General features: G+C 42.6%; 1 protein-coding gene across 3 annotated transcripts in view; it reads left to right on the plus strand.

Annotated features, from left to right (window-relative positions):
- The window catches only part of STX8 (syntaxin 8), a 177818-nt gene that overhangs the window by 98607 nt on the left and 64127 nt on the right, over nt 1-15084 (plus strand). For 2 of the 3 annotated variants that reach the window (XR_009463854.1, XR_009463855.1), the window contains exons 7-8: nt 3068-3169; nt 6602-6787. Coding sequence is in view for 1 of the 3 variants with exons in the window: in XM_006271807.4 (XP_006271869.3) it covers nt 3068-3169 (102 nt within the window). In the remaining 2 variants the exon portion in view is untranslated. The remainder of the gene's footprint in view (nt 1-3067; nt 3170-6601; nt 6788-15084) is intronic. The other variant, XM_006271807.4, reaches the window with a different exon arrangement.

Raw genomic sequence — 15084 nt, forward strand, 5'->3', positions numbered from 1 at the left:
GTGAAGAGGCTTGGCAGTGGCACAGGCACAGCTGCCAACTGCTTGGTCCCAGTGCAAGCACAGCGAAAGCTCCTTCCTGCTGACCTGCCCACTGGTGCGTTGAATCGGAGCAGAGTTGTTCTGGCCCGTTGCTTGCAAAGGTTGTAAGCCACTATTTTAAGACTTTGTATTCATTTTTGTGGTACAGGCATATTTTCATTTCCAATACCCTGTTATGTAAGCAGAGCCGTCTCTATGGTACGGCGAATTGGGGTGACTGCCCCAGGCCCTGTGCTTTGGGAGGGCCCCACAGAGCCGGGCAGAGTGGCCACGGCCCCTCCCGCAGGGCCCGCCTGGAGCTGGTGGCTCAGCCTTGCACCAAGGAACAAGCACGAAGTCCCCCCCACTTTGTGGAGGTACCATGGCCACACGCAGGCTGATTTGCCCTGGGCCCTGCATCCACCTAGGGTCGGCTCTGTATGTAAGTATGGAGTGGAGTTGATGCTATGATTAGTTGTTGTTTTTGTCCAAAAAGTTACATCCTGGAAACAAACATAGGTACAAATGACAGTAAGATGCCTATTGACTTCCCATGAAAGGTAAAAGCCCCACACTGCCTTTGTTGGCTTTTGGAAAGCTGTCACATTGCCTTAATAGTTTGCCCAGTCATATGTGAGGAACATTGCAAAGTACACTAATTTTAAACTTTTACAGAATCTATTTATTTGGTCAAGAAATAAGTTTTATATCTGTATTTTCATTTATAAATTCTCCACAGCTGGTGTAAGAGGGAATACCAAAAAATGCAAAATATGCATAAGAAATGTAACTTATCTTTTGATGCAAAAAATGTTGTGCATTTTTCCTTTCATATACTGATGCAAAACTAATGTTCAGCTCAAAATTTATGAAAAAGTGTTCCAGAAGTTGTTGGAGGAGGCACCTTCTTCTGCATTCCTTGCATGTTGAAGAATTTCTGTTAAAGTTAGCTGGAAAGCTTGATAGCACAGCCTAACATACCATTAGCATAACCACCTGTCCCCCTAAGGGGGAGAAACTAGGGAAATCTGTGGTTTAAAATAGTCTGATTTCTTTCTATAATGCAGTCAGTGATAAAGGTCTTAAACTTCAGCAATTGTGCTGTATAACCCACAGCCACAGTGTGAAGAAGGTATTATATTTATTGAAAAATTAAAAGGCTGTGAATACTTTTGTGTTAGAAATGTAACAAACTTGAATCTGGTATGCTCTTTTGGGACGTTTTCTTTTTTTCCCCTCTTTCTGACAGTGCATTATAAGTCTTGACGTTTCATCAGTGCTATAACTGAGAAATGCAATACTAGGATCTGTTTGTGTACGAATGACTTCACATCTCGCCACCTGTCAGTTCAAACTCCAGCAAGCTCAGAATTTATTGGAAAAGACATGGAATTGAATTTATTAAGACATTGATCAATAGCAGGGAGATTGCAAGAAATAACTAGAGGGACACACGTTGAAACCTTACTCAGTTTCTGGCTGCTGTCCTCCTGATAATTTATACTACTTTATTTAATTTATTTTTCACACAACATTTATTCCTTAACCACACGATGGAAACCAGTTGAAATGTAGGGTATTCACAATTCCAGAAATAAGAAGCATGTGTATATTTACTGAACAAACTCTGGGTATGCCATCTAGTTAGAAGGTTATTGGATGTGGAAATACTGCCTTAACTTTAGGAACCAAGTTTTGATAATCTCAATCTAGGCCTTTTAGAACACTCTGATTTCCAGGGCAAGAATAAATTCAGCAAGTGCGTTGGGCTGGACAGGGTGTGGCCTAGAATATGTTGGCTCTTTCACCCCTCCAGTAAAAAGTGTGTTCCAGAGAGGTTGCTTTTGGTGTGCAATGCTTTGTTTTAAAGCTATAAACTAGACTATAAACTGGAGTGCCATGTGCAGATTGCAGTAATTGAAACAATGTGAGATTTCTTCTGGTCTGCTGGGATCACAAGAATGAGACCAGTTCAGGATGCTTTCAGAAGCATTTTCAAAAACCCCAGTTACTGTGAACCGCTTTCCGTGTCAAGCAAATCCTGGATTCAAGATTGCCATATTTCAGGGAATAAAATTAATTATTTCTTTGTCTGAACTATTATTTACCAACAGGAATCAGACCTTCAGGAAAATAGAATTATTTCTGGAAAATTAATTGCATATGATTCTCTCTTATCACCAGAAGATATGCTACTTCTGTGCATTCAGATTTGTTCGAGTCCAGTTTGTGACACTTGGGTGAAATGAAAGAGCAATAAACTTTGGCTATTGGCATTTTATTGATAATATCATTAGAGTTTCTGTTGTGGTAGATCTGCAGTAAGAATGGCATAGTGCAGTGGTTGTCAACCTTGTTTTAAACCCAAGGCACTCCTCATTAGACTTGAGACACCCAGGGAAAATGCCAGGTTTTAGCTTTCTCTCGTTTTTTGACTATGGAAAAATAATAGAACAATTTTCTGTTGCAAAGACATCAGAAAGACCACAGCAGGTTAGAATGTTTTGATGCTGTGATTTTCTATTTGAAATCTGTAGGTTTATCTTGTGAATCATGTGCAGGTGTTTGCACTCCTAAGAGTACTAATTTTCGTGTTACTCCACAGTACTCTTAAAGTGATCTTGCAGCACCCCAGAATGCCATGGGATCCTACTTGAGTCATTTGTATGGAGGAAAAAAAATGCTTAAAATTATGTGGTAAATACAATTCTGTGGTATAGTTATCTATAATGAACTGCTGTTTCAGGCTGTCTTTATTGTGAGGTTGCTTTCTCTTTATTTTTGTGAGGAAAAGCATGCTAACGGTATAACTGAAGGTGCTTAGACCTGTCCTATCACAAATCCTGGGCAATACTGCACCTTTAAATTCATGTGTTCTTTAAATTAATTCCTGCTGTTGTCCCAGGACTGTAAAATACTTGTCTACAGTATTGGAAAACAAAAGGGTGCAGATGGTTTCCATTTCACAGCCTGATAGAATTGTGTGTGTTGAGATATGATGCAAAGAAGATCAGATATTAATGTTGTGTCTTGCTGTTTCTTCCCCCAGAGATCATTGATGACCTAACCAATTTAGTAGAAAACACAGATGACAAGCTTCGCAATCAAACTCGGCATGTGAAGATGGTGGACAAGAAGTCAACTTCCTGTGGTAGGAAATGGCTTAAGTTGAAATTCTATAAAAATCATAAAAGATTTGTGTCCAATGCATTATGCATGTCATGGTTCCCTTCACAGGAAACTCCCCTTAAAAAGCAATTATGTTTAAGTAACTGATATTGTTAGTTGATAAAATTACAGATTGGAGTGATAAAAGTAACTGTCGATATATCCTAATTAATACTCTCCTAAGGTATTTGATTTGGTATGACATAATTTTCTAATAGCACTATGCAAAATCATTCCAGCACATACTAACTTAATTAAAAACTGCCTAACTGATAGATCTCAAATTATTTTGGCATTACATAATCTACAATATATCAATATTTATGACTGCTTTTGTATTAATGTTATAATTCTATATAGTTATAGTACATTTTATATACACTTTTTATAATGTATACTTACTGTGTTTCTGGTTAGGAACCCAAAATATAGGTCATATCCACGGGAAGAGGAATGTGATTTGGAAAGATAAGGTCATGATAGTTATATGTTTGTAGTATGGTGCATTAACTAAGAGGAAATACTAACAGGATGTATAAACAAACTAATGTCAAATAGAAATATGGAAGCAGGTGGACCATTATTGTATCCATTTTTTGGTGAAACATTGTCTCCATTTTTTGGTGTCCACATTTCAGAAAGGATGCTAATGAACTAGGGAGGCTTCAAAACAAGCTCCAAGAATAATTCAAGGTCCAGAAATAAACTGCCTTACAGTAAAAGATTAAAGGAGTTCAGTGTATGTGGCTTAACAAAAAAGAAGGTTAGGAGGTGACTTGAACATGGTTGTTAAGTACTTCAATGGGGAATGTATTTGATGATAGCAGACAGAGATCCATTACTTGGTAGTTGAAGTTGGACACATTCAGAATAGAAATGAGACCTTTTTTTAAAAAAAACAATGAGGGTAGTTAACTAATGGCATAACTTCACTAAAGGTATGGTGAATTTGCCATCATTTATTCTCTTTCTCAAAACCATGTCCAAGTTCAGTCCGAGTCTGGGTTAGCATATTGTATTTAATGAAACTGTTAATGCTGTCATGAAATTAAATATAGGCCATAATAATCCTGTCAACCTTTCAGTGTGTGAGTCTATGAAAGAAAGTTAATTCTGCTTGTTTGTAACTCGTTTTGAAGTGAAGCTCTGAACTCAGATCTATAGACAGCTCTGCTTTTGTAATCTGATGTTTATCATTTATGGACAGAATTATGGAGATAGCTACAGTATTCATGACTGATTTTTAATTTCTTTTCTCTTTTTGTTAAAGGGGTGTAATCAACATAGTATATGAAGTTTTCTTTAAAAAAAAATAGTAGTAGTAATCTAGGGTGTTGTATTTGTCTTTGAGTCCCCCTGCCAACTTCTGTGCTTTTACTACATAGGCAGGTTCCCATGTTTATGTGAACAACACTACAGGGGAAAGAGTAAGGACTACTTGTATGCAGCGTGCACTCAATGTCTAACAATATCTTGCTTGTCAGATATTTTTCTCCCCTTTGAAAGGTTCTAGTACAAATGCAAGGTCCAGACAATATTGCTAGATAATGTATTCCCCGTTCCCCTTTAAGTATAAAGGTGGCAACTGTGATAGAGATTTTGAGATGATGTGAAACAGGAAACTGAGGAGGATCCACATTGGATGGTAGTGACCTCTCTTGCACTCTCCACATTGATTTTTGTTTGTGAGATGGTGGTGGGGAGGGCTGGCTGCTATTGCCATATTGAAACCACCCCGTGAATCTTCCTGTGTTTGTGTAACAGTTTATGTATCCATAAACACTATATTGGCTCATGGCTATTTTATACTGTCTGATTGGGTTGTTTTTTAATAGTAGTGCTAAAAAGCACGAGTTTATAGCATATTTCTTGTAGCATTTCTCCTTCCCGTCTCTCTCATTAGCACTAAAATTATTTAAATACTGTAGTCAAAAACTTCTCAGGTAACTATGGGCATTTTGTAAATGACTGTTACCTCCTAGATAACTTTGGAAGGTGTTCTGTTTGCCTCTGTGTGATCTCATTTATTTTGTTTAAATCCCAAGTAACCTGTTAGATTTCAGTGGTACCACTTGAGGTTCACACCAGAATAATTTTGATATCTCTTTCTCTCTCCCATTCCTTCCTTTTTAATTCTGAAGACATTTCCATGATAAGTGTCTTTGTTTTTTCAACTCTTACCTTTTTCTGTCTTCATGCCTCATTTGAAGTTGTAATGTGTGTTTTTTGTTTTATTTTGTTTTTGTTTAGCAGTTACCATTCTCTTGGTCTAGGAGGATAAGACAAGTGGAGATTTCTGCTTTTGGTATGAATATAATATGGTGGCATGGCATCGCCAATATCCCTGTTGTCTAAGAACTGTGTAGCAGTCAGTGTGGCAATAAAACAGACCAACATTGATGTAACTGTAAATTTAAGCTCAGTATTTCTATAGCTTTTATTTCTTCAGATAGAATTTCAGTTTCTTTACTAGGCTGCTGCCAGCACATGATGGGGTTTATGTGCTTTTCTTGTCCCTGCAGTCAGAGCATGCTTGTTTTAATGAAGAGTCCTGTTGATGTAGGGTAGAACAAGGAGCTACTGCTTAATTTTCACTATGGCTTTCATTATGTGCAGGCCAGAAGATGCCCAGATATGTCAGACAAATAAGAGAAAATCTGAAACATGTTGTTTTCTTTGCAGTTTACTTTTCCAATAGTAAGATTCCCACTGATTTCAGGAGTAGTCTTAAACTGATGATAAATGTTTGACCTCCACTACCAGATTCCAATAAATTATGGCCCATGGTCGTTTCAATTGCATCTCCTTTAGAAACCCAGTAGGCTTTATATGAAGTCAATGGCAAATTTCCCATGGCTGTTTCCAAGTCAGCCCAGCTGCCCTAGGCCACCAAGACTAGTGTTTATACACCCAGTAGCTTAAGTTCATCCTTTCTTAGCACTTCTATCTTCTGCGGGCTGTGGGTTTGCAATTCACTTCATTAGAGACATGTGATAGTTGAAGCAGAGATGCACGTAATTTTAAGGGTTCCCCAAACAACTATGCTTTACTTTAGTCGGCACAAAACATAAATCACTGTGCACATTTCCTGTACACATTTCCTGAAACTTCCTTAGGTTTAGGTCAGAAGCCTCTGAGAAGTCTAGGATCCTCTCTCATGCGTATCAGTTCTCAAAATCATGGGGTATGTTTAGTGTGGCTAATTTCCCTCTTTCTCAGCTGGGCTCTTTTTGTGTGTGCGTGTGTGTGTGTTTGGTTTTGGTTTTTGTTTTGTTTTAAACAAAAGCAGACAGTTTGTTTCTTTCTCCTCCCCAAACTTCTTGTCTGTTGGTCCCTCTGAGTTCCCCCAAATATCTCAATTTTGGTGGCTTTAAGAACCCATGCTAATACCTGATCTCTTCATTCTCCTGTGTAGGGAATTTCCAATCTCTAAACCTCAGCCCCCTTTGGAGAGGTTGGAAAAACTGGCTTTATGAAGGATGGCTTTATGAATGTGAGGCATTGTCCCAAGGTGCTTCCATTTGAATGGGATCTCTCACCATTTACCAATCCTCTTTGCCCCTTATCTGGAAGATGCATTATGCAGCCATGGCAGCAGATGGTGAGTTTAACATACCCCGAACCACGAATTAAATAAGATGTTTTTAAAACTATAAGAACTTGTAAGGTGTGCACAGAGTTCCCAAATCATTAGATGCTACCTCTAAGATGGCCAAATGGCAGTTATACAGGATCTAAGGATGCACATCACTAACCATGATCCTATTCTACCTTGCTCAATTATCTAGAAATTTGTTAATATATCTACTTTTGTAGCTCTCCATCTTAGCCTGTCATGGCCAAGGAGGTTGTACCTACCTTTTGCACAATAGTGTAGTGATCAGGAAACTTGCCTAGGAGGTAGGATAGAAGATAGAAGTTGGATCTAAATGAGGAAGTGGGTTAGTAATCTGCCTTTTTCCTTTTTTTTGAGGTAGAGCTCATTGTTAGCCTTAAGTCCAAATCAAGGTCACACAGAAACGTTCTGTGGCCTTAATGTGTCCTATAACAAGCAAAACAAAAAATGGTAAGGCGACAGAGGCCGTGAACAGGTGCTGTGTTTGAGAGAGAAGCCTTTTCTCTCTGCACAAAAAGAGAGAGTACAGCTATTCAAGTTATTTCTTGTGGAAGAAAGCAGGCACTTCTTCAAGAAGATAGATTGGATACCTGCCAGGAAGATATCCTTCCTCCTCCCGATCTGATGTGAACTACTCTTCTCTTGAGTGCAGAGGAAACCCAGCATCTCATAGTTCTCTGCTCTCCCTCCCTCCTGCCAGAAGAGAAGAAGGGAGAGCACTGTCTCACTCATAGCCCACCCAGGGGTGAGCTGTTAGCAAGCCTTGAGGAGACTATGCCCTGAAAAATATCCAACTCTCCTGCCAGTTACCTGATTGGAGGAGGAGGAAATTCTCCTGTGAGGGGATCCTTCCTAAACAAGGTTTCATTGCAGGAGAATGGTCTCCCTCTCCTGCCAGTCAGCTGGTTGGGAGGGGGGAGCCTGCTGCAGAAACCATCCTGGAACCATTCCTGCTGTGGGAGAATGCACCTACTTCCACCTACTCCATGTTCTGTGGAATACGAACTTTCATTTCTACCTAGGAGAACTTTTACAGTCTTTTCTTCTATGCTTGAAGAAGGGTGCACATGCCCAAAAGCTTGCAAACTAAGTTTTTTGGGGGTTTTTTTTGCAAACATCTAGTTGGTTTAATAAAAGATACCATGAGTTCTGATTCTTTTTGCCTCTAGACCAGTGTGGCTCTAACCTGGATACCTGCTTCCATTTCACACTGCTTCTTGTCAACCCAGGACCATTGTGGGGAGGGCAGGTATTGTGCTGTGGTTGCAAGATCTGGGGAGCCTTGCACCTGTGGCAGAATAACCCAGAGCAGTGAGGGGGGGAGGCAAGGGCAGTCTAGAGGAATGCAAGACATGGGGAGTTATTCTCCTGTGATTGGAACTGGGAGGTTCCCATCACAAAACAATGGGCCCCTATCCCACCAGTTAGTTTCTTGGAGGGATGGTGGGGGCAGGGAGGGCATTCTCCTTGGGTGGAGACATGTGTCTGGGGCAACTGCTGCCACTTTCAACACCTGCCAACTGCAGATTGACAGCCTGCCTCCTTCCCAGGCACGGGGCTCCCCTAAGGGCAGGGGTGGCCCAAGGAGCAGCCTTCCAGTGCTCCCTGGCCTGTGTGTAGCTTGTTCCAGCCCCGTGGCTGGAGCCTGTATATTCTAGTTCCAAGTAAGAACTTCTCTGAAATTCTTACTGCTAGAAATGAATGTCTCTCCGTGGCCAGAGTTAGATTCTGTTTCATTTCTCACTCTGGTGAAGCTCTTTGAGTGGTCTCCTATAGCAAGCTTGGCCTTGGATTTAGGAGAAAGGGCATATTTCTTAGGGAGGCAGCAGACGAGCAAAGTGATTTCTTCATAATGAAGGTTGGAAAGTGAAAAGGAGCACGTTTTAAATTTCTGACAGGATAGTTCGATGCCTCATTCTGATCAGTGTTATGGAGAGAAACATGTCTTTCCCATTGTTACTCTCTACTATAAACTTCTAAAAAATGCAATAAGATAAGAAGCAACAAATGTATTGCCAGCTCTGCTATTGGCAACATTATATTCTGTTTGAAAATATGCTACAAAAGTAGTGTTGGGGTTTTTTCCATCTTTCATTTTATCCTATTCCACAAGGTGGCATTGTAATCTAATAGCCTTTCCTCATGAATCCATTTGAAGATGAACCCATATAGATACCTCTCTAGTGCTCATTTATTTTATTTATTTTTATGATAAATTTTTCCAAAGAAGTTGAAGCCATGACTTCAACTACTGTGAAGTTTTATCTTAGCATAGTTTCAGAGAATTTGCATTAAAAGCAAAGGCCAGACTTTGCCGAAGTTTTCAGTTTTGCTTGTTTTAAAATGGGGAAGTATCTATTATATATGGGGCCCCCTAAAATTAATAATTCCCAAAGATTGTGGTCTTTTTTTTTTACTCTGTTCTCAGTAATAATTATTTTAACCGTGAACTTAATTTACTTTATAAACTATGTGTAGTGGTTACTCAAGTTGGTTCCTTATCATGCATTTTATGTGTAGATGAGCAAGTCTCCATCAATGTGGTTTTTTTTATTTTAGTGCAGTGGAGAACTTGTTCTTGTGTGACATTTAATCAACCTTTCCTGCAATATGATTCTCAGAAATATTACATTAATATTCCTTCCAAAAGCCCCATTGATAGCTGCATTGGTTCTGAGTTGCCTGTTTTTACTTGGAAGTGATGAGTTTTCTTGGCCTAGCTTGTTTTTCTTACCAGGTCTCTCTCTTTTCCCCTCTTGAGTCTCCTTCATTTTAAGAAATCCCTTTTAGAGAAGTCTCTTGCTTGTTATAATTGAAGCAGAAAGACGAAACCCATCTAAAACTGAAACAAGTGTACTATACAAATACTGTGCAAAGTGCAAATAACTAATAATGCTGCTCTCTCTGCAGATGGAGAGAGACAGGGAAATTGGACCCTTTACTTCCCTTGCCACCTAGTGCCAGTCTTTAAAATAGGTTCATTGAATGTATTAATACCATGCTGAAATGAATGTATTGGGCAAGAAATCTGAATTTTCTCTGTAACATAGCTATAAAATAATGGATTTGACACATTGCTTGCCAAGTAGAACCTGATTAAGGTCATTCCAAATTTCCTCCACTTACTACACATTTTCCTTCCTTCCCTTGCTGTAAACTACCAGGAGGAAAACTTACCATCAACGGAACTTCCTTTTAAGTTTTAAGTGTTTCCTCCCACGTTTTCTCATATGTTGCCATATTTTATCTTTAGGCTGTTCATAGCTTTCTCTTGTCCTTGCATTGAAGGAATTGTCCCCAGTTCTGTAAAGCAACCTTTTAGTAGCGATTGGCCAAAATACTGCAGCTTGGTCCATGACAGGCTGACACCTTCTAACCCAGGTGTTGTCATCACATGTGCAAGTGAATCCCACTGCCATTGAATTGCTACCGATATTCTTGGCTTCATAGCTTGGATAAAATGGCTTGGTAGACTGGATCCAGCCTGCTGGCCCTAAGTTGCCAAACTCTGCTATAAAGTATTTTCATCCTCTTAAGTGGTTTACATCACCTCATGTAAAAATGGGATATAATTAAATATAAAGTCTCTAAGTTTTTCTTGTCTATAACAGTTGCTATAGTAATGATTTCAAACTCCATGCCTCCCAGTACAGAGGAAGGGATGATGTGGTGGTTACTACAATAATCTAGATCTTGTGAGACTTGGCTTCAACTCCCTGCTGTGTCACTGTCTTCCTATGTGCCTTTAGGATCATAGGAAAGTATGGGTGGATGGGACCTCATGAGGCCATCCAGTCCAGCTCAAGGCACAATCATTCCTGACTAAACTATCCCAGCAAAGTGTGTCCAAACCTGGTCTTGAAAACTTCTAAGTTTGAAGATTCCACAGCTTCTCTAGGTAGACTGTTCCAATGCTTGACCACCCTCATAGTCAGAAAGTTCCTGCTAATTTCCAACCTAAATTTCTACCACTGAAGCTGGAGTCTATTGCTCTTAGTCCTGTCCCTTACAGACACAGAGAAAGGCCTATCACCATCCTCTCTTCAATAGGCCTTCAGGTATTTGAAGACTGTTATGAGATCCTCCCCCTCATTCTTCTTGGCTAGGGAAAGCCTGAGCCTGAAATGATTCCATCTTTGCAGGTTAGTCTAACCTGGCTAGGCTGAACTGGTTTGCAACTGTACATACATCCCCTCTGGACTGAAGAAATGTAGGCACATGTCTGCAGTAGCTCAGGCTAGAAGCCAGGGGGTGCTAGAGCAGCCCTCCCTTCCCTTCTACAGTGCTGAGCTAAGTGGAGTGTGGCCAGTCCACGGCAAGAGGCTCTGATTAGGGCAGGCCCCCTCCTCCCCTCCCTCGCTGCTCCTGACCAGCAAGGGAGCCAGGAGGGAGTTGCATAGCATTTAGTTACACAGCAGGGAGTTACACAGGAAGTTACACAGCTTTTAGCACCCCATCAAAACAAAACAAAAGCCCCTCTCATTAGTTCAAGCTCTTCTTAAACAGATTTTTCCAAGGAAAGAATGGAGGGACATTACCACCTACCTGTTGATTAGCTCCAAAAAGCCGTAAGTGGACACTGTCCTGTCTCTCTGCCTTTGTCCTGTCTGCCTTACACAGACACCTGTCAGCATTAGTTAGCATACCACATGCTGGCTATGATCCATGGGGAAGAGGGGAGGAGGGGAATCCCTTGCTTGAGTAGGGAGTGGAGAGGGGGGTGGGGAGCAGGAGAAAGCAAAGCAGATACCACTATACCTGCAGTCTCTGCCAGAACTCCAGCCAGGGAACAGAGGGGAGTGGCCAGCCCTGCTGTGGAGCAGAGAGCCCAGCTCAGGGCTGCAAACCATCTGGGATGCTAGGAGGACTCTGTTTAAGTTAAACCAGGAACAGGTCTGGGGAAGACATTGCATAAACCTGTTTGACCCAAATCAGTTAAGTATGATACTGCATTCAACCAGGTTTATCTCAAACTGCTTTTAGTCCTTTTCAGACTTGTTATGTGCACTGAACATCTGTTTTGTTACTGGTTTAAATCAGTTTCTGATCACTTAAACCTGGTTTTCTGTAATGTCTCATTTCCAGACTAAATAAACCTAGTTCTTTCAATGTTTCCTCTTAAGTCTTGCTTCTAAGGCCCATAATCATTTTTGTCATTCTCTACTGGACTGTCCAATCTGTCCACATCTTGAAGTATGGGGCCCCAAACTGGACACAGAACTTCAGATGAGGCCTCACCATAGCAGAATTACTTACCCTGGTTTGCAAGTGACACTCCTACTAATACAACCCATCATGCTGTTGGCTGTTTTTGCAGCAAGAGCACACTGTTGGTTCATATACATTTGCTGATCCACTGTAACCCCCAGCTTCTTCTCTCCAGTACTGCAACCTAGGCAGTCATTTCCCAGTTTGTTTTTGTGCATGCACTAATTCTGTCCCAAGTGCAGGACTACATTTGTCCTTGTTGAATTTCTTTTGATTGATTGTGAACCATTTTTCCAGCCTATTCTGATCATTCTAAAACCTAGCCCTACTCTCCAGAGTATCTGCAAATCCACCTGACTTGGTGCTGTCCACAGATTAGCTAATGAAGATATTTAATAACTAGACAATTGCCTGTCAGGAATGACCGGGAGGGTGGAGGGGGGCCGGAGTGCCGGCACCTACCACCTCACGCTGCCACCGCCTCCCAGGAGCTTGGGGGGAGGGAGCTTGCCCCTCTTTCGCCCTTGGCCAACACCCTGTCTCTGCCACCTCCAGGGAGCAGGGCTGGTGGGGAGAGGCAAGGCCAGCGCTGCTGGCCTTGCCCCCCCACATTCCATCCCCGGCATCATAGATTCGTAGATGTTAGGGTTGGAAGGGACCTCAATAGATCATTGAGTCCGACCCCCTGCATAGGCAAGAAAGAGTGCTGGGTTTAGATGACCCCAACTAGATGCCTATCTAACCTCCTCTTGAAGACCCCCAGGGTAGGGGAGAGCACCACCTCCCTTGGGAGCCCGTTCCAGACCTTGGCCACTCTAACCGTGAAGAAGTTCTTCCTAATGTCCAGTCTAAATCTGCTGTCTGCTAGCTTGTGGCCATTATTTCTTGTAACCCCCGGGGGCGTCTTGGTGAGTAAAGCCTCACCAATTCCCTTCTGTGCCCCCATGATGAACTTATAGGCAGCCACAAGGCTGCCTCTCAACCTTCTCTTGCGGAGGCTGAAGAGATCCAGGTGCCCTAGTCTCTCATAGGGCTTGGCCTGCAAGCCCTTAACCATACGTGTGGCCCTTCTCTGGACCCTCTCCACGTTATCCACATCCCTCTTGAAGCGCGATGCCCAAAATTGCACGCAGTATTCCAACTGCGGTCTGACCAGTGTCCGATAGAGGGGAAGTATCACCTCCTTGGTTCTGTTCATCATGCATCTGCTGATGCACGATAAAGTGCCATTAGCTTTTCTGATGACTTTGTCACGCTGACGACTCATGTTCATCTTGGAGTTCACTAGGACTCCGAGATCCCTTTCCGCTTCCGTGCCTCCAAGCAGGGCATTTCTTAGGCAGTAGGTATGCTGGACATTTTTCCTCCCTAGGTGCAGCACTTTGCATTTCTCATTGTTGAACTGCATTCTGTTGTTTTGTGCCTGCCCTCCAGTGTGTCCGCTTCTCCCCACAGTTTTGTGTCATCCGCATACTTGGACAGAGTACACTTCACTCCCTCGTCCAAGTCGCTGATGAAGACATTGAAGAGTATCGGTCCAAGGACCGAGCCCTGCGGGACCCCACTGCCCACACCCTTCCAGGTTGATACCGACCCATCCACTACAACTCTCTGGGTGTGACCCTCTAGCCAATTTGCCACCCACCAGACTGTGTAGTCATCCAAGTCACAGCCTCTTAACTTGTTCACCAGTGTGGGGTGGGATACCATATCGAAGGCCTTCCTGAAGTCTAACTAAACGATGTCAACCCCTACTCCTGCATCCAGGTGTTTTGTAACCTAGTCATAAAAAGAGACTAGATTAGTCAGGCATGATCTACCTGCTACGAACCCGTGCTGGTTTCCCCTCAGCATAATTTGTCCTGCCAGGCTCTTGCAAATGTGAGCCTTGATAATTTTTTCAAAGACTTTGCCTAGGATGGAGGTGAGACTGACTGGCCTATAGTTGTCTGGGTCCTCCTTCCTCCCCTTCTTGAAAATGGGGACCACATTGGCCCTTTTCCAGTCCTCCGGGACCTGGCCCGTGTGCCATGAGTGTTCAAATATTCCCACCAGTGGCTGCGCGATGACGTCAGCCAGTGCCTTCAGTACCCTCGGATGGAGCTCATCCGGGCCTGCCGACTTAAACGCATCCAGTTCCTCCAAGTGCCTCTGCACCATCTCAGGGTCTACGCTTGGTAGTCTGGTGTCCTGCTGCTGCTGCCTCTCTACAATCCCAGTGAGAGCCTTGTCTTGCCTGTCGCTTAGGGATACTGAGGCAAAGAACTCATTGAGGAGTTCAGCCTTGTCCCACCCTGTCCGTCACCAGTTGCTTATGCCCATTTAGTAGAGGTCCTATTCCACCCTGGGCCTTCCTTTTACTCCCTATATATCTAAAGAACAATTTTTTGTTATCCTTTACTTGGGATGCCATCCTCAGCTCCATGGTAGCTTTGGCCCGTCTAACTGCCTCCCTACAAGATTTTCAAGATGAAACTGGACGCTTATCTTGCTGGGATCCTATGACCCCAGCTGACTTCCTGCCCTTTGGGCGGGAGGCTGGACTCGATGATCTTCCGAGGTCCCTTCCAGCCCTAATGTCTATGAAATCTACAAGCGCGAGCAGAGGAGGTATACTCCTCTTTAGTAATCTCTCCCCATTTCCACTTTTTATATGCCCCCATTTTAGCCCGTAGACTGCTCTGGATTTCTCTGGTCAGCCAAGGAAGCCTCTTGGCCCCTTTCCCCCTTTTTCCCCGCATCGGGATCATCTTCCTCTGTGCCCGAAGGATCATTTTCTTAAGGCACAGCCACCCTTCCTGGGCTCCCAACTCTTTAAAACTCCTACACTGCAGTGCGTCCTTGACTAAATGCCTGAGTTAATTGAAATCAGCTTTCCTAAAGTCTAGCACTTTCACCCTACTAGTTACCTTACCCTTCATAGCAACGCTCCAACCTGCCACCGCCTCCTGTCTGGAACGCTCTTGGAACGCTCTGGTTGTTTGTCAGCATTGTGATTGGCTGCTGAGACGACCAATCGGAGTGCGTATAAAGTGTTACGGGCAGACAGACAGACAGACAAAGCCTTTTATTAT

This window comes from Alligator mississippiensis, chromosome 8 (assembly GCF_030867095.1).
Source record: "Alligator mississippiensis isolate rAllMis1 chromosome 8, rAllMis1, whole genome shotgun sequence".
Classification (NCBI taxonomy): domain Eukaryota; kingdom Metazoa; phylum Chordata; order Crocodylia; family Alligatoridae; genus Alligator; species Alligator mississippiensis.